The sequence below is a fragment of the Bos grunniens genome, chromosome 2, assembly GCF_055505025.1.
Source record: "Bos grunniens cultivar Pamir isolate PY7600 chromosome 2, Bosgru_T2T1.0, whole genome shotgun sequence".
In the NCBI taxonomy this organism is placed as follows: domain Eukaryota; kingdom Metazoa; phylum Chordata; class Mammalia; order Artiodactyla; family Bovidae; genus Bos; species Bos grunniens.
Window position 1 is genome coordinate 60392458 of NC_141166.1, and position 27415 is coordinate 60419872.

Sequence of the window (27415 nt, forward strand, 5' to 3'; positions counted from 1 at the left end):
AGAAACCTGTATGCAGGTCAGGAAGCAACAGTTAGAACTGGACATGGACCAACAGACTGGTTCCAAATAGGAAAAGGAGTACATCAAGGCTGTATGTTGTCACCCTACTTATTTAACTTATATGCAGAGTACATCCTGAGAAACGCCAAGCTGGATGAAGCACAAGCTAGAATCAAGATTGCTGGGAGAAATATCAATAACCTCACATATGCAGATGACACTACCCTTATGGCAGAAAGTGAAGAAGAAGAAATTAAAGAGCCTCTTGATGAAAGTGAAAGAGGACAGTGAAAAAGTTGACTTAAAGCTCAACATTCAGAAGACTAAGATCATGGCATCCAGTCCCATCACTTCATGGCAATTAGAGGGGGAAACAGTGGAAGCAGTGTCAGACTTTATTTTTCTGGGCTCCAAATTCACTACAGATGGTGATTGCAGCCATGAAATTAAAAGATGCTTACTACTTGGAAGGAAAATTATGACCAAACTAGACAGCATATTGAAAAGCAGAGACATTACTTTGCCTACAAAGGTCCATCTAGTCAAGGCTATGGGGTTTGTATGGGGTCATGTATGGGGTCATGTCTGGATGTGAGAGTTGGACTCTAAAGAAAGCTGAGCACAGAGGAATTGATGCTTTTGAACTGTGGTGTTGGAGAAGACTCTTGAGAGTCCCTTGGACTGCAAGGAGATCCAACCAGTCCATCCTAAAGGAGATCAGTCCTGGGTGTTCATTGGAAGAACTGATGTTGAAGCTGAAACTCCAATACTTTGGCCACCTGATGCGAAGAGCTGACTCATTTAAAAAGACCCTGATGCTGGGAAAGATTGAGGGCAGGAGAAGGGGATGTCAGAGGATGAGATGGTTGGATGGCATCACTGACTCAAAGGACATGGGTTTGGGTAAACTCTGGGAGTTGGTGATGAACAGGGCGGCCTGGCGTGCTGTGGTTTGTGGGGTCGCAAAGATCTGGACACGACTGAGCAACTGAACTCACTGACTGATGGTTATCTAACTTTTTAGACTACAGTTTTGGGTTATTGTCTAGGAAGCCCAGATTTTTTTTTGTTCAATCCCTACTTGCTTTGAATTTTGATTACCAAAGCTATTGTCATGGGCTTCACAGGTGGCACCAGTACTAAAGAACCTGCCTGCCAACTTAGGAAAGGTAAGAGACAGTGGTTCAATCTTGGGTCGGGAAGACCTCCTGAAGGACGTCCCCTGGAGGAGTGTGATAAAATGAAATTACAGGATGATACTCTGTAATCTGTATTAAAACTATTTCACCAATAACTCAAGCACAAGTAGAGTTTACTGAATTTCAAGAGTTACAAGCACCAGGAAAGGGTATTGGTAAAGCTATTAAAAACAAAACAAAGCAACAACAAAAACACCTGAGGAGTTCACAGATGGTGCTAGTGGTAACAAATCTGCCTGCCAGTGCAGGAGACATGAGATTCGGATTCTGTCCCTGGGTCAAGAACATCCCCTGGAGGAGGGCATCGCAACGTACTCCAGTATTCTTGCCTGGAAAATCTCATGAATAGAAGAGCCTGGCGGGCTACAGTCCACAGGGTAGCAAGAGTCAGATACCACTTAAGTGACTTATCACACACACAAGCTACTATTACTATTATTAATTAATCTGCCCATATATTTTTCCACTTTGAAACACTTTTTAAAGGAAATTCTATTTTGTGGCAACTTGTTACAAAATTGCATAAATTTGTATCAGCTTTCACAGGGAAATGGTTAAAATCACTGTCTCTGGAGCTTCTCTTGCTGGAAATAAACCCAGATCTTTCTAGTACTTTCTATAGGACCTTGGGCAAAATACCTGTTATGAGATTAATTTTCCTTTTACATAAAATGAGGATAATGATAATACTGATCTCATATAAAAAACATAGCTTGATTGGATTAATATGAGAATTAAAAGGCTTCCTGTCAAGGGTCAAGCACTTACTATACAGCATGAGGAACTGTATTCAATATGTAATAACCAACAATAGAAAATAATCTGGAAAAGAATTCTGAAAAAGAGTACACACACCCCTCCCCCACACACACGTATAAAATTTTCCTGTACATCTTAAATTAACACACTATGAATCAACTATATTTCAAAAAAAGAAAAAAAAAAAAAAAACAAGATTTCCTACGCTGAGGCCTTCTGAAGGATTCTTGGCATATTACCTTTGCTGTTTGCAGAATTGTTCTTCCCAGCAGCAACATTTCAATTAAGAGGTTCTTCCAAAATGGTACTTTGCAATTTTATTTTCAACAATTTCTGAATAAAAGCTATATGGATACTAACTTTGCTAATATTTTGCAATCTGAAGCTTGAAATATTTTATATGGGTATTTTACTTCAATAGCAATTAAACTAAGTAACTTCTCTCCCACATCCTGTAGAAGTTTCCTTCTGGTTTTTAGATTTTCAGAACACTGGAACCAGATATGTTGTGTCTGTCTTTGAAAAGGACCTTTGATCATTTATAGCTTCATATTTATTTGAAAGGGGGAACAAAAGAAAGAAAGAGAACTTGCTAGAACTAGCTGATGAGTATCTATTTTCAATTTTCATTTTTTTTTTTTTTTTTAATTTAGGAAAACTAGTCACTGCACAGTTGAATGTGAAATGTGTGTCACCTTTTCTTTGGGTAGGAGGCACATTTCAGCCTCACGGTCTTCAGCATTCTCCTAATTCAGTCAGCATTCTTTAAAGTACTGTTTACTTTTGTTTATTTGATTTCCTAGATATCTATCCTAGAAAGATGGAGCCTTTCTCAGTTATTTCAGTGGCTGTGTCATACATTCTTTTTACTGTCTCACAATATATCACCATTTTGTTTGTAATTACCTATGTAAAATTCCCATGGTTGGAGGACCTGACAAGACTGAGAGTTGGACACAACTGAGCACACACACACACTTCCTTCAAACTTGAGTCTTCTTGAATTAATCTTTGTTTTTAAGCCAACCCTGGTTGTATGGTACAAACGTCTTTATTCACTGTTTTGATTGTCTAGGGTGAACTTGATAGGATTTTGCTTTTCCATTCAGACTTGAGCACATTTCATCATGAGGGTCAGAGGGGAAGATATTGATGGTATTGAGTCTTTCAGGACACATCATTTGAATGAAGAAGGAAGGCTTTCAGTATATATGTCAGAAAGCTGCAAATTCAGCTTCCTCTACAACATGGGCTCCTATAACACAGAATAGTTGTGATACTGTAAGGGAACCAGATGCCCTGAGCTAGTTCTTTCCAGATAGCAACATGACAAATTCACTTTTTTTCTTGTTGTTGTTAAGTCCTGGCTTAAATGACATTATCTCAACAATCCCTGAAAGTGAAAGTGAAAGTCTCTCAGTCCTGTCCAGCTCTTTGGGCCCTATGGATTATACAGTCCATGGCATTCTCCAGGCCAGAATACTGGAGTGCGTAGCCTTTCCCTTCTCCAGGGGATCTTCCCAACCCAGGGATAGAACCCAGGTCTTCACATTGCAGGCGGATTCTTTACCAGCTAAGCCACAATTAATATGTTTAACATTGCAAACTGTTTTCCTAATCTTTGAACTCCCAACCCCATTACCAACATCTATTTTTGTTATTCTTTCCATAGCCTTGGTTATCTTCCTTCTTACTGTGTAATTCACTAACTTGTTATGGGCATTGCTTATAGATTGTCTCTCCTGCTACAACTCAAGCATCACAAGGGTAGGTGTTTGTTCTTTTTATTAACATATTCCTAGCACTTAAAATGAAGCCTGATACATAATAGACACCAAATAAATATTTGTTGAGTATTTTGGTATATCTCTCTAAAAAAAGAGTTTCTCAAGGACATGGAACACATCTTGTCTATTTTTGAATATTTAAGGCAAGAGGTATAATTCAAACATAACAGATTTAGCAAATATTTGTTTTCATACAAAAGAGAACACTAGCAATTTACTTCTACAATTGTTTTACCTTATTGTCCGATTATCAATGTGACTGCTTTCATTTCTTACTTTTCTTATTTGTTTGTGCTTGGAAAATTGCATGTTGAGCCTTTTATTGTTCTTAGTGGTCAAGAAAACCAGGTGTTAGATTGTACAGTTTCACTTACAGTCTGAATGTCTTGGTCCATCTGGAAACCTGATGAGTTTTCTGATGTCACAGGTGGGCTCCAACTGGTTGAATCCCAAGAGAAAGCTTGCTTTGATGTTAAATGTATGAGGCCCTGGAAACTGCCACTCTGTCTTCCTTTGATCTCATTCCTCTTCTTTTGTCTGGCATTTGCTTGTCTTTTTTTCCATCTTTGATGTTACTTCTCTAGCAATGAGTTCCTTCCTCTTTACTGTTTTTTTTCCTCTGGCTCTGTTTGAATTTGAGAGTCTTCTTGTTCTAAAGATTCCTTTTTCTGTCAGACTTGGATTTCTGATACATTTGAAGTTTCTCATTAGTGAATATTTGTCTCACTTTTGTTCTGATAGCCTATTTTGTAATGGAATGTCTGTGAAAAAGGAACCAAACAGCTGTCTTTTTTTTTTTCGTGCTTTAAAACTTGCACTGGCTTAGTGTTTGTTAAACATCGAGATCATGGCCCTTCTGGAGGAAGGCTGTCAAAGGTGCATGAGTTTCTGCCATTTCAAAAGAGACTAGAGAACCCAATTTTCTTGTGGTGTCTCTTGATTTTTAAACATTGGCCTGAATTCAAATAGTTAAAAAAGAAAAATGCCAAATGGGCCAAATGAGATGAAAGAAAGTGAAAATGAAAGTGAAGTCGCTCAGTAGTGTCCGACTTTGCGACCCCATGGACTGTAACCTACCAGGCTTCTCCCTCCATGGGATCCAAATCTTTTTCAGTGTGACCATTTTGTGGCTTCTGCTCTACTGTCTGATTTGATCAATGGCTCAGGTGGGAACTTCTTTGGAACTTCTGATCTTTATTTACTTTTGAAGGGCTGTAGTGCAAATGGTCTCTTATTTTTGTCCCTACTTTGAGAGGAGGTGATTGGTAACATTTTCAGTTCTTTATTGCTTCCATATATAAACTACTGTTTCACAAATTATTTCAGCAAAGTACAGGTGTCCATTTTTGTTTTGGTAAGGAAAAAAAAAGTCATATCTGACCCAGACGCAGCCCGGTGTTGAATAGAAAGAAACATTGATCCTGAAAGGCCTCCTTATTTACATAAAGCACCTCATTCATGGTCACACTTCCTGCCTGTGTTCCAGATTCACAGTTATCCACCTTCATGCTGGCTTTGGCTCCTGACCAAAATTCAGCTGTTTCCCCTTAACACTTCAGTTGAATCTGCCTTCAGCATCTCTCTTGGAAAACATTTTAAGTAATAATAATAGTGGTATTTCAATAGGCACATGGAAATGTGCTCTATATCACTAATAATTAGAGAAATGCTAATCAAAACTCCAATGAGGCATCCATTCACATCAGTCAGGATGGCTAACATCAAAATGTCTACAAGTAATAAATGCTAGAGAGGATGTGGAGAAAAGGGAACCCTGCAGCCATTGTGGAGAATAGTATGGAGAGTCCTTAAAAAACTAAAAACAGAGTTTCCATATGACCAAGGTGTCCTACTCTGGGGCATATATTCAGAGAAAACTATAATGCAAAAAGGAACATGCACCCCAACTTTCATAGCGGCACTATTCACAATAGCTAAGACATGGAAGCAACTTTATCAATGGATGAATAAATAAAGATGTGATATATATGTATATATATATATCCAGTAGAATACTACTGTGCCATAAAAAAGAATGAGGCATTGCCATTTGCAGCCACAATGATGCAACTAAAGATTATCATATTAAGTCAGAAGGAAAAAGACAAATACCATTTGATACCACATATATGTGGAATCTAAAATATGACACAAATGAACCATCTGTGAAACACAAACAGACTCCACGGACACAGAGAACAGACTTGTGGCTGCCAAGGGGGAGGGTCTGGGGGAGGGTTGGAGTGGGAGGTTGGGGTTAGCAGACGCAAACTATCACACAGAGAATGGGTAAAAAACAAGGTCCTATTCTATAGCACAATGAGCTACATTTGGTATCCTATGATAAACCATAATGGAAAAGAATATTTGAAAAGAATATTTAAAAAGAATACCTATAAATGTCTGTATAGTGGTAATTAACACAGCATTGTAAATCAACTATATTTCAATTAAAAAAAAAAGTCTCATTTACTGACTAGTTTCATATATTGGGCCCTAGGCTTAGAGTTGGACTGCAAGGAGATCCAACCAGCCCATCCTAAAGGAAAATCAGTCCTGAATATTCATTGGAAGAACTGATGCTGAGGCTGAAACTCCAATATTTTGGCCACCTGATGTGAAGAACTAACTCACTGAAAAAGACCCTGATGCTGGGAAAGATTGAAGGCAGGAGGAGAAGGGAATGACAGAGGATGAGATGTTTGGATGGCATCACCAGCTCTATGAACATGAGTTTGAGTAAGCTTCGGGAGTTGGTGATGGACAGGGATGCCTGGCATGCTGCAGTCCATGGGTTCACAAAGAGTCAGAGACAACTGAGCAACTGAAGTAAACTGATGCTTAGCGTTTGCTTTCACTATTTTTTATCCAACTGGTAAGTTAGATATTGCTATTTGCTCCACTTGAAAGCTAAAGAAAATGATGGCATACAGAGGTTTAGCAGCTTGACTGAGGTCTTACAGTCAACCCAGCCAGTCCTTCCATCTGGAGTTCATCTCTTCACCATTATATGCATGGCCCCCCCGCCAGCTACTTCTATTTCTGGTCCATCAAGGAACCCACTCCGTGAATCATCACCGGGACAGGTTGAACGACTGGTTTGGTTGGCCTGAAAGCTTCTCATTTTTTAAACTAAAAGTCCTAGGCTCACTGACACAGTGTGCCCCTATCCTAGGCAGACTGGCGCATACTTGGTGAGCCTTCTGCATTCCCTTCCACGGGGAAGAAAAGAAGGGACAGACAAGTATAGCAGCAGAAATCCCCAATATCTTCTGAAAAGATAATCAGCCCCTCCTATTTTCCCTGCCAGAGCCAGCCTATGCTCTCCATCTCCTAGCAAGTTTTCACCAGGGGCTAAATTCAGAAAATCTTTCTAAGTATTACTGTGAGTGCTGTTCTTGGTCCCAATCTAGTCCATTGCTAGTCTAGCCTTCCCTTCTATTAATGTCTATTTTTATAGATAGAGTCTGACACAACCTGATTTGCTCAACACATATTTATTTATTTTTGTATGAATAGGTTTACAAAATTTTTACTTTAGGTTATTAGGATATTATAAATTCTCCTGCCATTGCAGGAGAAACAGGAGACTCAGGTTTGGTCCCTGGGTCAGGAAGATCCCCTGGAGAAGGAAATGGCAATGCACTCCAGTATTCTTGCCTGGAAAATTCCATGGACAGAGGAACCTGTTATGCTATAGTTCATGGGGTCACAAAGAGTCGGACATGACTGAGCGATTGAACACTCACATATTTGGATATTGGATTAAATCATGTGTGTCTCGGCATTCACACAGGAACTCACTGGAAATTCTAACTTCACCTACATTTTATCCCCGCATCTGCTCAGGCAAGAAGGGCACCTGCTGGGGAACTGACACCCTAGAGGACCCCCTCTGACCATCATCACATTTTGCCTCATGGGAGCAGTATTTGCAAATCAAGGGGAAATTACTATAGGAAGCTGTCACCACAGTCCTAAACCATTATCTTCCTACCCAGCAACCCAGAGTTTTCCTTCTAAACAGTTCTGAAGCTGCTTGGAGGGCCTGAACTGTTCTCCTCCCTGTCCATCTTCCTAAGGGTAAACCATAGACCCACACATGGGTCCCAGGAGTGACCAAGGGACAACTATTTTCACTTTGGACATCCCACATATGTGGGATATGGTTTATTTGTCAAAGAAAAAAGTAGAACAGATTTTGTTCTACAGCTTATTATAACTCCCGAAGCATTTAGAACTATAGTATATGGGCCCACATTAGGACTCTTGCCTCAGGCCCTAAAGTATTCAAGTGGGGCTTGGCTGACTTTATATTTTATTGAGGGTGACAATCATTTAGCCTAAGTTCAGCCAGCCTCAAAATTTCTTATTAGATCATTAAAACCTACCACCACAACCCTAATAGCAGCTAAAATAACATGATAAGGAGTTTATCGCTTGTTCTTTTAGCTCCTGTTAATAAAAACAATGCTATTTAGGGTATAGTACTGGTATTGAAATATCCCCTTCATCATGTTCAACACAGTTAGTTTACTTTTCAATATACATATCTCACTGTTACAAAACTTGGAGAAGTATGCAACTGGCAAGTTCACAAGTCACAAAATCTTAAATTAGAACTGGAAAGAAAAACGACACCAAGGAATGTGTTTTTAAGTCTTGTTTACATACAGAGGCCAAGATAAGGAACAGAGCCTATGCTTGGATGTTAAGGGATTGTCCCTCCTTCAGGGAGAAAGGCTGGTCACCACAATGACTTCTGGTGATCTATGCAGATCTAGATTCAAACCCTGCTTCTGCTTGTTGTCGTTCAGTTGCTAAGCCATGTCCTATTCTTTGCAGGCCCATGGACTGCAGCATGCCAGGCTTCCCTGTCCTTCATTATCTCCTGGAGTTTGCTCAAACTCATGTCCGTTGAGTCAGTGATGCCATCCAACCATCTCATCCTCGGTCGCTCCCTTCTCCTCCTGCCCTCAATCTTTCCCAGCATCAAGGTCTTTACTGTTTCTGTTACTGGATGGCTATTGAGAAATAGGAACAGGAGGGTCATTAGTCACTCTTGTCTTTTATGTCTGTGATATAGAACATAATAATCTCCCTCACAAGGCTATTTGAGAGACTGAACAAAATCACAAAATGGCACAAGAAATAGGAGCTTGGTTGTTTTCTTCCCTTGTTTTCCCCTTATTTCTACCTTGCATCTACTTCTTTTTCTTATTTTATTTTCTTCCATTTATTTTTCTGCATGCAAGTTTTCTGCTTTAGTTTTTACTGTGTTTCCAAAAAAAAGGAACTAATAACAATTATACTACCACATGATATGGTCTACCAAATGCTTTTCCTGGTGATCTCTAGTTATTCTGTTTTGTTGGTTTCTTTTACTTTTATCTGGTTTATTATTTTTTTTAATCGGGGTATAATTAATTTGTTATCTTAATTTCTGCTATACAGCAAAGTGATTCAGATATCTATATATCTACATGCATACTATTTCATATTATTTTCCATTCTAGTTTATCATAGGATATTAAATATAACTCCCTGTATAGTAGGAACTTTTGTTTATTCATTCTACATATAATAGTTTGCATCTGCTAATTCCAACCTCTTAATCCTTCTCTACCCTACTCCTTCCCTCCCCACAACATCCACAAGCCTGTTCTCTATAGTTACTGATCACCAAATAAATACTTATTTTAAATCTGGCCAGTCCTTTAATCAAGCCTGAGCCGTAGGAAAGGTCCTCTGGTGTCACTCTAAAGTAAGGGCAGCAAGGGGTGGTCTCTGAGTATGGGAACATTAAGAACTTCTCATGGGAAGAAAATTAAGGTGTTAGTTGATATCTTTATAATTCACAAAAATAAACTTTTTAAAATTTACTTAACAAATATTTATTGTGTGTTATGTAGCAGACACAAATTTACAGAAACAAAGTAAAAAAGAGACTCTTGATTCTTATGATGAGCTTAAGTACTATGGCTAGTTTGGGTATGAAGAGTTAGAGAGTTAAAAATAAGTCAAATTTATAATATAAAATCAACAAAGACCTACTGTATAGTACAAGTAACTAAATATTTTGTAAGAACCTATAAGGGAAAAAATCTGAAAAAGAATACATATGTACACATATATTATGCATAACTGAGTCACTTTGCTGTAAGCAGTAATTAGCATAACACTGATCATCACCTATATTTCAGTAAAAAATAAATATACAATGTGATGAAAATTAATAAATGAAATAAACTTTTTCAGCTTCAAAAATATATACATATACGTATAGCTGAATCACTTGCTATACACTTGATAGTAATACAACACTGTAAATCAAAAGTAGTTTAAAAAATAAACTTGATAACATAAGCAATAGGTGTTTTTGAAGAAAAACTGTGAATAAGAATAAATTGCTGCTGCTGCTAAGTTGCTTCAGTCGTGTCCAACTCTGTGCGACCCCATAGACGGCAACCCACCAGGCTCCCCCATCCCTGGGATTCTCCAGGCAAGAACACTGGAGTGGGTTGCCATTTCCTTCTCCAATGCATGAAAGTGAAAAGTGAAAGTGAGGTCGCTGAGTCGTGTCCGACTCCTAGCGACCCCATGGACTGCAGCCCACCAGGCCCCTCCGTCCATGGAATTTTCCAGGCAAGAGTACTAGAGGATGCAAATTTAGAAGTAAACATGAGGAATACCTTTGAAGTCATGCATTCATTCTATTGCCTCAGTTTCTTCTTAAAATATGTTTTTGCAAGTGGTACAAAATGCAAAAAGTTGCAGAAGAGTACACAGCAAAGAACAAAGCATTTTTCTTCGATGATTCCACGTTCTTCTGATCTACTTATCCCTACCCTTACAGATTTCTGTCGATCTATGCACTTTCAAGTCTATATACTCTGTTCTATTTTTTTAAGCACAGATACTGTTTACACTGCACTGCACACTGATTTTCCTTTTCATTGAACAATCTATAGTGTAGATGGTCCCACATCAGAACTAGAGGGCTGCCTCATTCTTTTTAATCAAAGCATAATACTACCATACAGTTTGTCAAGCACACACACAAAAGAAGGTGAACCCAAGGCAAAGGCCTGGTGGATTCACATATAGATAAAAGGTGCCACTGTGAGGTTTGGATGATATGTGACTTACACAGACAGTAAAGGGAAGAGGAGCCAAACAGTGAAGCTCCCAGTCCCACAGACCAAAACAGAGAACACTAAACGTGATGGCAGATGACCACAATGTGAGCTGTGGCAGTCTTCATTGCTATAGATCTAACTGTAGGCTTCAGCTTAAAACTAGCAGGGTACTGTGGGGCTTCTGAGAACAGAACTTTTTCTTTGTTTCCCAGTTTCTTGATTACAGGAAATAGGCTTCATTTAGCCTCCATTATGTTCCAAGTTCCAATGGGCAGGTTCAAACAGTTGCTAATCTGCGAAGGGAGAGGATGCAGATATAAGGCAGGAGCAGTCAAGAAACATTAGTGCAGCCTTGAGGTTCCTCCTCAAGTTGGTTGTTCAGTCACTAAGTCATGTCCAACTCTTTGCAGCCTCATGGACTGTAGCATGCCAGGTTCCTCTGTCCTCCACTATCTCCCAGAGTTTGCTCAAATTCACGTCCACTGAGTTGGTTGTTGTTGTTCAGTCTCTTGGTCACGTCTGACTCTTTGAGACCCCACGGACTGCAGCATGCCAGGCTTCCTTCACCATCTCCTGGAGCTTGCTCAAACTCCTGTCCATGACTTGGTGATGCTACTGCCTTCTCCTTTGCCTTTAAGCTTTCCCAGCATCAGAGTCTTTTCCAATGAGTTGGCTCTTCATATTAGGTAGCGAAAGTATTGGAGATTCAGCTTCACATAGTCTTTCCAATGAATATTCAGGGTTGATTTCCTTTAGGACTGACAGGTTTGATCACCTTGCTGTCCAAGAGACTCTCAAGAGTCTTCTCCAGCACCACAATTTGAAAGTATCAATTCTTCAGTGCTCAGCCATCCTCATGGTCTAACTCTCACATCCATATATGACTACTAGAAAAACCATAGCTTTGACTATATGGACCTTTACCAGCAAAGTGATATCTCTGCTTTTTAATAGCTTTGTCATAGCTTTCCTTCCAAGGAGCAAGCCTGTTTCGTCTCCAAGATTTAATTTGGTGTGGATGTACAGAGGCCAGATTCAACATCAAGCTAAGCCATTCTATGTGACGCAAATCTATTCTAAAAGGGCAGAGCAGAAAGCCTCTAGCATCCTTAGAACCTAGAGAGTGAGAAGAAATTGCATCAGCATAGACTTTTATGAGGCAGAGAGACAAGTGGGCAATGGCCTTGAAGCCAGTAATTGCAGGCCTCTATCCTCTTGTGTCTCAGGAAGATCCAATTTGTCCTGCCAAGATTCACATCAGCTGTGTTGCAGGGCTTTGGCTGCTTTCCAAGTGGACAGTGTGAGACCACTGGAGCACCCAGGCAGAGCTGTTTCTCTACAGAGCTTACCAGAATTTTTAATTAACACCCTTCTGATGAACTTTGGGGGAATTTTCAACTTTTTGTTATTCCTGACATATAACCCATTGCATGCATTTGCTTATAATTGTAGGATAAATTCCTAGAAACAGAATTGCTAAATTGAAGGGCACTTAGTTAAATTTCCGAGAAGGCAATGGCACCCGACTCCAGTACTCTTGCCGGGAAAATCCCATGGGTGGAGGAGCCTGGTAGGCTGCAGTCCATGGGGTCGCGAAGAGTTGGACACGACTGAGCGACTTCACTTTCATTTTCACTTTCATGCATTGGAGAAGGAAATGGCAACCCACTCCAGTGTTCTTGCCTGGAGAATCCCAGGGACGGGGGAGCCTGTTGGGCTGCCGTCCATGGGGTCGCACAGAGTCGGACACGACTAAAGCCACTTTTAGCAGCAGCAGCAGCAGTTAAATTTTGACAATAAGCCTTTTCTTTGATATTGTATTAATTATATCCCCACAAACAATGGATTAAATCATTCTGGTGCCTTCATTTCCGTGACAACACTTAATGTTTGTGTTCCCTGCAATCTAAATTTAAAATATCATTGTAGCATGAATTTGCATTCCTTCTTTTTATGAGTAAGACTGAACATCATTTTATATATTTGAAAGCAGTCTATATTTTTTATATATTCATATTCTTTATTTTTCCAATGAGTCACTACTTTAAAAATTATTTGTGGGGGCTTTTTATTCATTAATTAAATTTTGAAATACTTTTCCAAGTTTTTGGGAGGATGATATCATTATATCATATTTTTTTGTGGAAGTTCATGTGGCTTTTAAAAAAATTATGTGTAAAATTTTTCATATGTTTTATTTCTAGGTTTTTAAAATTTATGTCATACTTAGAAAGACCTCGCACAATTTCTGACTATAAAAGTACTATCTCATATTTTCTTTCAAACTTCAATAAAACTTATTTTTGAAGACACATATAATGTATTTTTAAGTGCTTAGATGACTTAATGAAGCTTTAACTAAGAATTCTTATTAAAATACATTCTTTTCATTTTTAAAAATTCTTTTTCATCATTTATGTTGTGATAATACATAGTACATATAAAAATATGCTTTTAATAGTTTTGGTACTGTTAAGGTAGCTATGTAGAAAAGGATCACTAAGCACTTTTGATAAGAAAAGACTTCTTAGGTTACAGACTCTCAGAGAAATGGAATCTCACTAAGATCCTAAAAATAAAAATCACTTTTCTCAAACCCTTGTGCTCTAGGCTGAAAATAAAATTAATTGCTATAGTTTGTCTTAGAAGCATTTGGGAGAAAAATTACATGGGCTAGGTGATGTGAGCTGTGATAACATTCCAGTGAGAAGTAAAGGATCTACATTCTTTCTGCTTATTTTTTTGGGAGAAGGTTTTATGAGCCCCTGTCTGTGTGTGCCTTTCAAGTGAGAGGAGAATCTGACAACTGCATACATGTAATAGAGGCAAATTCCCTGCTAGATGCTTCACAGAAAGGCAATGTGTCACTTGATTGATATCCTTGACATAATCTAAGATGGAGGAATGAAATCTATCATATTTTCTTCCCAAATATTAACACATCATGATAAAATTTGAAGAGGAACCTAGATTAGACTGTAATTGTCCCTGATATAGAATATGATAGGGCATAGCTTGGGAGAAGTAGGGCTTACTCTGACAATGGGGCCCTGGAACTCAGGGATCTGAGTTCAATCATTCTTCTACCAGTGTTAGCAAGACTCAAACGTGTACATATAACCTCACAGCAGATATCCTGTTATATAAATAACATCGGTTCAGTTCAGTTCAGTTGCTCAATCGTGTCCGACTCTTTGCGACCCCATGAACCGCAGCATGCCAGGCTTCCCTGTCCGTCACCAGCTCCCAGAATTCACTCAAACTCATGTCCATTGAGTCGGTGATGTCATCCAACCACCTCATCCTCTGACGTCCCCTTCTCCTTCTGCCCACAATCCCTCCCATCATCAGGATCTTTTCTAATGAGTCAACTTTTCGCAAGAGGTGGCCAAAGTATTGGAGTTTCAGCTTTAGCATCAGTCCTTCCAATGAACACCCAGGACTGATCTCCTTTAGCATGGACTGGTTGGACCTCCTTGCAGTCCAAGGGGCTTTCAAGAGTCTTCTCCAACACCACAGTTCAAAAGCATCAATTCTTCATTGCTCAGTTTTCTTCACAGTCCAACTCTCACATCCATACATAACCACGGGAAAAACCATAGCCTTGACTAGATAAACCTTTGTTGGCAAAGCAATGTCTCTGCTTTTGAATATGCTATCTAGATTGGTCATAACTTTCCTTCCAAGGAGTAAGCATCTTTTAATTTCATGGCTGCAATCAACATCTGCAGTTATTTTGGAGCCCCCAAAAATAAAGTCTGAAACTATTTCCACTGTTTCCCCATCTATTTGCCACGAAGTGATGGGACCAGATGCCATGATCTGAGTTTTCTGAATGTTGACTTTTAAGCCAACTTTTTCACTCTCTTCTTTCACTTCCATCAAGAGGCTCTTTAGTTCCTCTTCACTTTCTGCCATAAGGGTGGTGTCATCTGCATATCTGAGGTTACTGATATTTCTCCTGGCAATCTTGATTCCAGCTTGTGCTTCTTCCAGTCCAGCATTTCTCATGATATACTCTGTGTATAGGTTACATAAGCAGGGTGACAATATACAGCCTTGACGTACTCCTTTTCCTATTTGGAACCCAGTCTGTTGTTCCATGTCCAGTTCTAACTGTAGCTTCCTGACCTGCATACAGGTTTCTCAAGAGGCAGGTCAGAGGGTCTGGTATTCCCATCTCTTTCAGGTTTTTCCACAGTTTATTGTGATCCACACAGTCAAAGGCTTTGGCATATTCAATAAAGCAGAAATAGATGTTTTTCTGGAACTCTCTTGCTTTTTCCATGATCCAGAGGATGTTGGCAATTTGATCTCTGGTTCCTCTGCCTTTTCTAAAATCAGCTTGAATATCTGGAAGTTCACAGTTCATGTACTGCTGAAGCCTGGATTGGAGAATTTTGAACATTACTTTGCTAGTGTGTGAGATGAGTGCAATTGTGCGGTAGTTTGAGCATTCTTTGGCATTACCTTTCTTTGTGATTGGAATGAAAACTGACCTTTTCCAGTCCTGTGGCCACTGCTGAGTTTTCCAAATTTGCTGGCATTATTGAGTCATCACTTTCACAGCATCGTCTTTCAGGATTTGAAATAGTTCAACTGGAATTCCATCACCTCCACTAGCTTTGTTCATAGTGATGCTTTCTAAGGCCCATTTGACTTCAGATTCCAGGATGACTGGCTGTAGGTGAGTGATCACACCATCGTGATTATCTGAGTCATGAACCTCTTTTTTGTACAGTTCTCCTGTGTATTCTTGCCATCTCTTCTTAATAGCTCCTGCATCTGTTAGGCCCATACCATTTCTGTCCTTTATCGAGCCCATCTTTGCATGAAATATTCCTTTGGTATCTCTAATTTTCTTGAAGAGGTCTCTAGTCTTTCCTTAGGTTCTGATTAATAGACAACATTGTTATAAAATATACCATAGATTCTCTATCATTAAAATGTCTACAAATGACAAATACTGGAGAGGATATGAAGAAAAGAGAACCCTCCTGTGCTGTTGTGGGAACATAAATTGGTGTAGCCACTATGAAAAACAGTATGGAGTTTCCTTAAAAAGTTAAAAATATAGCTACCATATGATCCATCTATCCCACTCCTAGGAATCAGTTCAATTCAGTCATTCAGTTGTGTCCGACTCTTTGCAACCCCACAGACTGCAGCATACCAGTCCTCCCTGTCCATCACTAACTCCCGGAGTTTACTCGAACTCATGTCCCGACAGTGATGCCATCTAACCATCCCATCCTCTGTCATTCCCTTCTCCTCCTGCCTTCAATCTTTCCCAGCATCAGGGTCTTTTCCAATGAGTCAGATCTTCACATCAGGTGGCCAAAATATTGAAGTTTCAGCTTTAGCATCAGTCCTTCCAATGAATATTCAGGACTGATTTCCTTTAGGATGGGCTGGTTTGTTTTCCTTGTAGTATAAGGGACTCTCAAGAGTCTTCCCCAACACCACAGTTCAAAACCATAAATCTTCTGGAAAAACCATAGCTTTGGCTAGACAGACCTTTGTTGGCAAAGTAATGTCTCTGTTTTTTAATATGCTGTCTAGGTTGGTCATAAGATTTCTTCCAAGGAGCAAGCATTTGTTTAATTTCATGACTTTAGTCAGCATCTGCAGTGATTTTCGAGCCCCCCAAAATAAAGTCTGTCACTGTTTCCATTGTTTCTCCATCTATTTCCCATAAAGTCATGGGACCATATATCATGATCTTAGTTTCCTAGGAGTATATCTGGAGAAAATCATAGTTCAAAAAGATACATTCACCCCAATGTTCACTGCAGCACTATTCACAATAGCCAAGACATGAAAGCAACCTAAATGTTCATTTTGTGATACATATATGCGATGAATATTACTCAGCCAAAAAAAAGAATGAAATAATACCATTTGCAGCAACATGGATGAACGTAGGGATTATCATACTAACTGAGGTATGTTAGAAAGGCCAAGACAAGTACCTTATGATATCACTTACATGTGGGATCTAAACTATGATGCAACAGAACTTATTTACAAAACAGAAACAGACTCACAGACATAGAAAACAAGCTTATGGTTACCAATAGGGAAAGGAGGAAAAGGGATAAATTAGGAATTTGGGATTAATATGTACACCAATAAATATAAAATAAATAAATAACAAAGACCTACTGTACAGCACCTGGAACTATATTAAATATCCTGTAATAAACCATAATGGAAAAGGATATGAAAATGAATATATTATAACTGAATCACATTGCTGTATACCAGAAAGTAACACAAAGTTGTAAATCACCTATTACTTCAATTTGAAAAATAGATCTTAGATTCAGATATCCTATTTAACAATAATGATGCTCATATTGCTTCTAGGCAACGGAAGTTAAGAATTTTCACTTTCCAGGTTTTTTCCAACTACTTAGTGGTGAAGTGGTGATTATGACACAGGCTCCTTTCTCCCCACACAGGCTTGAAGGTGAATCTTCAAGGCTGGAGAGCTCCAGTTGTTTGAGAGACTTCCCCAACACCTAACTCTCTTGAGCCAGTGCAGCCAGTCTAATGTCATCATTATGGCCAGTCTGTCTTCTTTTATATTCATATGAGCAAACTGGCTGCATCCTTGGAAGGGGTTTGGCTTATCTGAAGCAGAGGTTGCCTCATAGAAATAGTTCAGGGTGCATTTTTTCCCTAGCAAATACTTTTTACAAGGTACCAAAAAATTCAAGAATTTCTAGAAGAAATCTGTTTCAATTTCATAAATTAAACAACATCATTGGATTTCTCTTGCAAATGCTGACATTCACTTTAATGCTACTATGCTGTAATTTCATACAGATTCTCTATACTGGAGATCATGGATAAGTAGAGATTAACCTGAAAATAAATGTTAAATTGGGCAACTGAGTGGATTTTAGAATCACCTCTCAGGCCATTAGAAGTCAAGTATTTGGGGAATTACTAAAACTTGATTTTGTGTTTTTTCGTTGTCCTCAAGTTCAAAAAAGATCTCTTTAAGATAATTTCAACATTATGTGTATTTCTTGTGTTTTCAATCACTTAAATGATGTTGTCAAAGGAGGATAATTGATAGTCATAGATTTCTAGTTATTAGCAACTTAAAAAACAAAACCAAAAACTACCTACCTGATATATTGCATCTTGAGTTAAAGAGTGACAAATTTTTTTGAAGTTAATGAATAGCATAACTTATCAACAGTATGCTAAACAAGGTTAAGATCAAAAGAGGAAATCTTTCTTATAATTCATACTAGTGATGGGAAAAAAAAAATGTCAGATCCTGTTTTCAGTTATTTAACTCCACCTCCACTGTTCTAGTATATATCCACTGTTGATTGACATTGTCTCCTAACAGGGTTTCCAACCATCTGTCCAGCAACCATCCACCTACAGACAGATCTAGGCTATGGAGTAACTTCAGAGCTACCTTCAGAGTAATGGCTCTAAAATAGTTGTTCTCAAACATTAGGGTGCATCAGAGTCTCCTAGAGGATTTTTAAAAACTGAATGATTGAGGCCTTCTTTCCTGAGTTTCTGATTCTGTGGGTTTGGATGAGACTAGGGCACTTTCATTTCTAACAAATTTCTAGGGGATATTAATTGGACTGGCCCCCGAAACAAACATTCAGAATGACTCCTCTAAAACATAAGTCTGGCCATGTCCCTACTCTGCAAAAGGTCATTCTCTTCTGCCTCAAGTGATGTGTTGATAAATGTGCAAAATCTGGCTGTTCAGGGTGTAATACATACACATAGATACACACACACACATCTCTGTACATGCATGTGTGTGTGGGAGCATGAATGCATTCAGATATTATGTTATTTTACTGATATAAGTGGTGTGCAGTTTACAAATAATAATAAAATATACAATAAATTATATTATAAATTCCATAAACCAACTGATTTTTGTAGACTGCTTTTGTTGATTTTTCACTGAACTATTTTATCCATAATTACATACAGTCTCTGTCACATATTTGTCTTTTTCCCTTAATTTTTTAAACAACACTTGACAGGCTGAAGGCAACAGGCGTCAAGCCAAACTTGCCCTGAAGGATGTAGTTTTTCCAATCTCTGGTCTAGAGAATCAACAAAGAAATACATCAACCCCTGATTTATAGGACTTGCCAATATCTATGGTATAAATATTCCCACCATGATGAATTTCAAAGTATCAAAGCGATGTCACTCAACTTGGAGTTGGGAAGAGAGGCACTGTAGCAATCAAATAGACTGTATCTCTACCACACAGATACAACAGAAGTAAATAACCTCAAATACATATCGATAGATGGAAATAGATAGATATATTAAAGTAATTAGGAATAAATGAATTTAGTACCTTTTAAAAATACTTTGATGGATTATAAGTTTATATAACTGAACCTTTCATAATGACTGCATGATGGCTTGTAAGTTTCTGAGTCACCACCATATTTGCCAAAACATTTTCTCCAGGCTCACAGCTCAGACTCTCTCCCTGGGCTCCTTCATGGTCAGCTACCTGGACTTAGATGGAGGTGAGGAGATGCTCAAACATGAGATTTGTCAAGGTCCCACATCATCTCACTTGCTCATTTGCTTACTGATTTTCTTACTGATCCTGAGCAAGGAGTGCGAGGGTTTGTAGGGACAGAAAACTCACCTCATAGTCAATGTCCAAGGCATCCGCCTCGCCCTTGGTGCGGAAGTGCTGTGTGTGCCTGTCCACAGTGAAATTCACGTGTTTGCCAACTCGCTCCAGGAGGACGGAGTGCCAGTGCTGGTCGTCCAGTAGGCTCCCCAGGGTGGCCGAGGGGGGGCTGCTGCTGAGACGAGGTTTGCTGTCATCTGTAAAGGGAACAGGAAGAAAAGATGGCATCTGTACCCCCAGGGCAGCCTGCAGGGCTATAAATAGAATATTCTGCAAGCAAGGCCAACTCTCTCTATCCAAAGTAAAAGATGATTCTCTCTCTACAGACCCAGAACTGTCCTGGGCTTGGGATGGAATACCAACGTTTTCCCACAGATTCCCGGACCAAGTTCTCCATCAACTGACATCTACACTCCCTTTTAGACATGAAAGAACATGTTTCTAGGTCTGGTGCACTTACATAATAAGAGAAATCAGATCTTGATAGCTGTATGAACAATATTGAAAATAGAACTCATCACATTTAGAAACAATGCATATTCTTTGCACTTGACTGGCTCTTGAAAGGAGAAAGTGAATCTTGAGTTGTACTTTAGCAGAAGAGTGAATGCTGGATAAGTAGAGGGAAGACAGTGGGGCCACTGAGTCAGGTAAATATGTAGGCAAAGGCAAGGAGAGGAAATGATCATTTTAGCTGCAATTTTCAATACCTACTCTATCGAGGGCATTTAAGTACAGATTGCATAATCTGCAAGTTCGATGCTCTAAGGCAAAATGATTATCTGCATTTATCAAATTATGAAGCTGAGGTCTGGTGAGGTTAAGCATTCCTAGGCAGAGATGTATCTAGGGCTCAAATTCAGATCCAGTCAGATTTTTGACTCTGATCCTGTCATGGGTCATTCAGCCCAAGCTGAGTTTGGAACACACCTCTTGGGAGGATGTGAGAGGTATGTTTTTCAATCAAGTGCCTCTGGTTCCCCTTCTCTTCATCTCTCCTCCAGTTTTACGTTGTTCCTGCCTGTATCCTTCTGTCAAAAAGATTAGAGCTTTACTTTTTTTTTTTCTTTCTTACAAAATGGCTCAAACTTAGCAAAATGAACAGTTCAATGCAACTAATTTTACTTATATGTAAATCTTCCAATTTTTCAGTATTTTATGTATTCAGTACCCTTAGTAACTGAAAGCTAAATGTCTCTCTTGTCTCTCCCAAAATGTGTAGAACAGCTGCAGCAGCCTGCTCCACAGCGTGGCAATCAGGGGGTAGAAGCTGCCATTTCCCCTGTGGGTTGCTCACACCCACCTCCATTATGGTCCCAAGTCACTGCTTCCCGCACAAAATAACACTCTGTTGCTTCCTATGGGGGTGGGGGGACAGTATCCAACTGATTGTAATTGAAAAATAAGAGCTGATGAGTTCATAGCTGACTTTAATTGATTTTTTCAATGACATATTGATTTGTTCCACATCTTTTGAGTTCTTACAACGTGTCAAATTATGCAGATACATTATTCGATCTTTTACTTTTTCTTCCTTCTCCCTTCGTCCCTTCCTTCCTCCCTCCCTCTCTTCCTTTCTTCCTTCGTTTCCTTTTTCTATCCATCCACCCATAAAATGGCATTGATAGCTATCTGTCTTGTTTACAGTGACAAATGCTGTACACAGGAGATAAAGAGTTAAAAGGCACACTTCTGAAGGTTTTAATGTGGAGATACAATAAGTGAATTGATAAGAAGCATGCTGCTTGTATTAACAGCAGTTAAGACAAGGAACCAAGAAAATGCAGGGTAGGAAGCTGTGGATGTTACATTATAGAGAGGGGCCAGGCCTGAAATTTGGCCAGAACAAGGAGCATTGTTACCTAACCAGGAAAAGCACCTGCCAAAGGTGGGGGTTCAGGAGAACCCCATAGAGGGATTCCATGCAGCAGAGTGCTATGACCATGTGGGGTTGGCTGATACCACCTTGGATCAGTTGCTAGTGTGAGCTGATTTACAGCTTGTGTTTTACCTTTAAGAAATGCGAGCCACTGGAGAATTAATAAGTCAGGGATTACTGGCTCAGACTAATATTTTAAGGTTATTTTGGCAGCTGTATGGGAATTTGATTAGAAGGCAAGGCTGGCAGGAAAACTGGCAGTCGTGTGGATGGAGGATGAGGGGCATAGGCAAAGCGAGCACAAGAAGGCGGGTTTCCAGGTGGTGAGAGGCTGTTGACATGTGGTAGCCTAGAATGTCATTTGGATACTAGAGTGGACATAATAAAAGAAAGACTTATTGAGAAATGACTTTTAGGAAGTTTGCTCCAGCAAGTGTATGAAAAGCACTACCAGTCAAAACAAAAAATACTTGTGTCTGCCTCTCTCCCCCTCCCTCTTCTACACGCACACACACACACACACACAGAATCAACTTTTATTTATAAAATAAAACATGCCTAAGGATTAATGACTGGTTGAAGGAGACTTACTGTGTCTTATAAACTATTAGTTCTAAGTTAATATACCCAAATAAATTTAATATTAGAGCCTTCACTTTAAATTTGATATGCCTTCCCTTTTCCTTAAAAAGTTAAAAAGGCATTTAAGAATTTACTAATATGTAAAAAACATTAAACATTTGAAACTGTAAAACCAATGAAAGTCACAAAAAGAAAAAGTAAAGGAATCATATCTTTTCCTCCTACTTATTTGTTATTGTGTGTTGTCTGGGTGGGTTTTAGTGATATTTTGATTTTTTTAATAGAGAAAAACATGGATTAAAATTAAATACTTTGATATTTTCTACAGTTTTATTCCTGCTTCAAAAGATGAGTTTAATTATGAAAAGGTCAAACTGACTGTAATTTTAGTTTTTATTCTTTTTCTTTTCTTTATATATTTTAGAGTATAAATATTTTTGATATTAAGAAACAAACCTAAACTTCATTAAAAGCATAATCCTCGACCTGCATGGATAACTATATGACTGATGTGTGAATTATTGAATATCTCCTGCATTACAAGTATATTTTTAATTTAAAAAATGGCGGACATGAACATATTTTACTCTCTCCATGAATCATTTTATGTTAATGCACAGAAATCTTTGTTTTGTTTTTAATCATTGTCATACCCAACTATTTTGCAACCCCCTGGGCTGTAGGTGCACCGGGTTCCTCTGTCCATAGGATTTCCCAGGCAAGAATACATGTATTGAAACAAATTGAGTGGAAATCAGTCCACTTTAACAGTTGGATAAACAGGAAATTCTGCTATTCATCAAGTAAGATGTTTCAAAATATGTCTATATAAGGTGTAACTATGAAGAAAAAAGTTAGTCCTAGAAAAATTTCCATTTTACCTAGAAGTGTTCATTATTAGAAATTACAAAAAAACTTCATTCTCAAGAGATTATCAAACTCTTCATTCTGTAATATATACTTCAAGTCATATCTAAGTGGCAATTATGGTTCAACTACAACTTTTAAATAGTTTCCAGTTTATTAAGGCAAGATAAAAACACCTATGGGTAATTGTGGAGGACACAAAGAAAATAAAAATCCACAGATGGTGTCTTTTAGGCCAGAAACACATTAGAGAAAAAAAAAATGAATTACTTATTAAATTAAAACTTGTTTTCATGTAGTTTGAGATAGTTAAAATGAAACTATGTAAATATTACTCAAAACCCTAAGGCATATGAAAAATTTTACAGGAAGTTTAAAATATCTGCAAAACATTTCTAACTTGCTCGTCTCCTCATCCTCCCCTACCCCACCCCAACATACTATGGATAAGCATATCAAATTCTTCACCCTTGAAACTAGCTTTTTTCTGGATCCTTCACATGTATATTGTGTTTTCATTTCAAAATCTCCTTTGATTAAATCACCTTGCTTGGTCTTAACAGTTTAAATATGGATGGCACTTTACCTTTCACAATCTGTAGACTTCATATAGCTTGAGGAAATGAGAACATCAACTTTCTCTTTAAATATTGTATTTCAACAAAAAGTCACTCTTGGAAAGATTTGTTGTTGATGAGCTAGAGGGCCATTTGCATGGAGGTCCCCAGTGCCTTCATCCACTTGATCTTTAGGATTAATTTTCTCACATTTAGTTGTTCAGGCTATCAATGTTGGTACTCACTTGTAATTTTAAGCTTCTTTTCTGTTAAAGTGAGGTGAGCATTTTACATAGGTTGTTTTTGTTATTCCTGAACACAGCCTTACAAAAAGCTTCACCTCAATGAAGCCACAGGATATACCCAAGTTCACAAAGAATTAAGGTTATACCCTGAGCTATGACTCCAAAGCTAAATACTCTTACTACTTACTCCTATTGGAAAAATTGATACCTTCATTCCTTATGTTCTGGCCATCTGCCTCCCACCATACACACATGTGAGTTTATTTAGCTTACTAAGAATATCAGGAAAGGGATTTGATGGATCAGCAAGCAGAGAGTTGTGGAAAAGGAAAATGCGGCAACCCAAAGAGGGAGGGACATGATGTAAACGGTGAAGGCAAATTTCACCTCTCTAGTTTATCCAGGATTATATAGACCCCTGTTTAGCAAAATTCATGGCTGATGAATGTTCTCAAGTACTCAAACGAAGTCTTCTAAGAAAATAAAAACTAACAGGAAGCCATGTGATTACAGTGGACTTGACCCTCAAATCAGAGAAAATCCTTATGTATCACTAAAGAAATGTAATTCATGTCCTTAGTTCTTAAAAAAAAATTTCTAAATTTTATTCAATAAAACATTCTCTAGATTTAGGGGTCATTGTTCAACCTGAATCCTAAGTTGCATCTATCTTTTGTGACTTCATTATCTTAAAAAATATGGTTTTGATGATACATAGCTATCTATTTCTGGTTAATATTACAAAGTTAGAAAGTCAGTCACAATAATTGTTTTACCAGGCTGCGACCTCCTTGAAAATCAGAACTGGTGACCCCCAGTGCATAGCTAAGTGCTTAGCTTAATGTACTTGCTCAATGAATTCCTATACATTAATGACACAGTTTATATAAAATGGGGTGCCAATTACCACACTGACACTTTGTCTGAAATTCCTGTCTTTCTTTCCTCTTCATAATAAAATCTCCAGGTATTTGAAGTTGGATCCAAGAAGACTTTCTGGACTCCTCTATCCCACCCTGGTCTCTCCATTCTAAAAATTTTAACACATAACAGCAACTTCTTAATATTCAATACCTACTTGTTCAATGAGTTTATAACATTTTAATGATTAATGTCAGGACCTTGTGTTTGAGTTGGTGAGGGTTCTAATCTTGGGTCAATGGCTTTGCAACTACATCATCTCTGTGACCCAGGGTAACCAACTGGATATCACTGATGATCAAAATGCTTGAATTTGAAAAAGCTAAAGTAAACATTCACTAGACTCCCTAGAGTAGGTGCAGAGTATTCAGTGATATCCAAGATATCTCTGTGAGTTGGTTATGTAGTCAGATGCTTTGCCTTTGAACCTATGCTTGGCTCCCACAAGGACAGTGTGCTCCACACATGTTTCTGCTATTTCAAGGTTCTCACTTTCCCATGACTGCCTTATTGCACAATCTGCCTCAGTTCAAAAGCACTGGACTTGTAAGGATGAATGACCTGCATGTGTGATTGATGTTTTGTTTAGTTCTTACCACAATTCCCCAGTCATGTAATGCCTCTGCTCTTTGATTTTACCACCCGCATATATGAGTTTGTGCTGTTGTAATTCTACAGAGGGCAAACTGCCACAGGTGATCTGAATGAGATGTGCAAAGAGTGGAAAGAGGACTCTCTATTAACTTCCTTATGGATTAAGAGAAGAAATTTCTTTCGCATTAGTAGCTCTAGAAAAACCATCATTGTACCCTAAGAGAACAGTCAAAGGGGAAGGCCTAGTTTGACTGCAGCATTGAAATGATCTTTTCAAGTCAACTGCCACAGAGGTAACTAAGTAATATGAATCAGAATATCAGCAAAGAGCATCACTTGTGAGGAACCACAGCACACCATGCATCTCCAAAGGCCCGCCTCTGTAGCTGTCCATGGTACTGAATCACTCCACTCAGCCTAAAACACTGAATTGTAAAGTCACAAATCAGAAAAGGAAAACACATTGGAGAACTGTCCCTACAGGGAACACTACTGGAGTATCCACATCAGCTGGGAAGAGAGAAGCTTCCTCCTTCACTGGCCCAAACACCATTTTTAGCCCATTAATTTAAATTCTTAGATTCTTCCTCTCTCTCTTCATTTTTCTCTCTTTCTTGATTCATTTCTTTTAAAAAAGAAAACAAGAAGAAAAAAAAAAAAAGACCTTGATCATGGATAATATAAACTCTTTCCACTTTGAAGGTTGTGTGGAAACTTGGAAAGAACATAAATTTTATATAATATGTAAAATTTTTATATAAATAGCTAAGGAAAAACACTTGGAAAATACACCAAAATTAATAGAAGGATGGCTGGGTTGTAGAACTTTGAGTGCCTTTTTTCATCTTATTTATAATTTTTTTCTTTGAGTTTTCTAAAACTAACATATATTTTATAATCTGAAAATAAGTTTTAGATCATCAGATCAGATCAGATCAGTCACTCAGTCATGTCCGACTCTTTGCAACCCCATGAATCGCAGCACGCCAGGCCTCCTTGTCCATCACTAAAAATAAGTTTAAAAGGCAGTAAATATGACTAGATTTTAACTGTGACTACACTGATTACTAGCTGCATCATTTGAGCAGCTGACATATATTCCTCCAGTTTAATATTCCATATAGGTAAATTGGAGCTAATGGCTATGTACATAATGGGCTGCTTTGAGGATTGGATAGGATACTGCACATTGTGGAGATCACAGGAGGAAGAGTAGGCCAAGCTTGGGGATGAGCAAGCCAAATGAGAAAAATGTATATTTGTGTCAGGCTCTGATAGGTGAGATGAAAACCTCTTTTCCCAGTAATTCAATTGGCCTGGAGTACCTACTTCAGGTAGGTGTTCTCCTAGTTTCCAGAACTACAGCCATGAACACAATGTTATCTTGCCCTTGTGTAACCTATGTTACAGATTTTCTCTTACGGGCAAATCAAAGCTGTTACCATTCCCCCTTTCCCCTTAACTCAGTGCTTCCAAAGATTTGCTGGCTATGACAGAGAGTATGTTACATATCAGTATGTTGTGCTGAGCTAACATACTAATACATGTCAGTGTCTCTCCAGAGAAGGAACATAAAAAACTGTACTATTTAATAAGTATGCCGGGTAACTGTTTAAAGGAGGTAAGTACAGGAAATATTCAATCATGGTAAACTCATGGAAATAGTAAATCCGAAAGCCGAAGAAAAATTCCAAACTTCGTAGAATACAGACTAAACATATTTTTACTACTAAATAATTCACTAAATGAGATTTCCCATTATCACCAACAGAGTTAGAAATATGGGTTAAATGGAAATCTGGAAAGAGAATTGTTCTGTCTTTTTTATATCACAGCAGGAGAGGGTCTTCTTCATCTTAATAGACCCATTTCTTTCCAGGAAGACCAGCAAACTACAGGATGTGGGACATTCAGATATCGTTAGTTGAATAATGAGTTATATGAGGAGTTTCACTGTGTTTATTTACTGACACAGAAAATTCTCAGGTGGCATTAGTGGTTAAGAATCCACCTGCCAATGCAGGAGATGTAAGAGATGAAAGCTCTATCCCTAAGTCTAGAAGAGCCCCTAAAGTAGGAAGTGGCACCCCACTCCAGTATTCTTGCCTGGGAAATCTCATGGGCAGAGAAGACCAGCAGGCTATAGCCCGTGGGGCCACAAAGAGTCATACATGACTGAGCACGGCAGATTGGATCACAGAAAATTCATTTTGAGTATTTTTAGTTTTCATGT

General features: G+C 38.5%; 1 protein-coding gene across 1 annotated transcript in view; it reads right to left on the reverse strand.

Annotated features, from left to right (window-relative positions):
• LOC147378137 (contactin-associated protein-like 5) overlaps positions 1-27415 on the reverse strand; it is a 100852-nt gene that overhangs the window by 35968 nt on the left and 37469 nt on the right. Inside the window, exon 3 of the mRNA XM_086323723.1 lies at positions 19550-19734. Within this exon, the coding sequence (XP_086179849.1) occupies positions 19550-19734 (185 nt within the window). The remainder of the gene's footprint in view (positions 1-19549; positions 19735-27415) is intronic.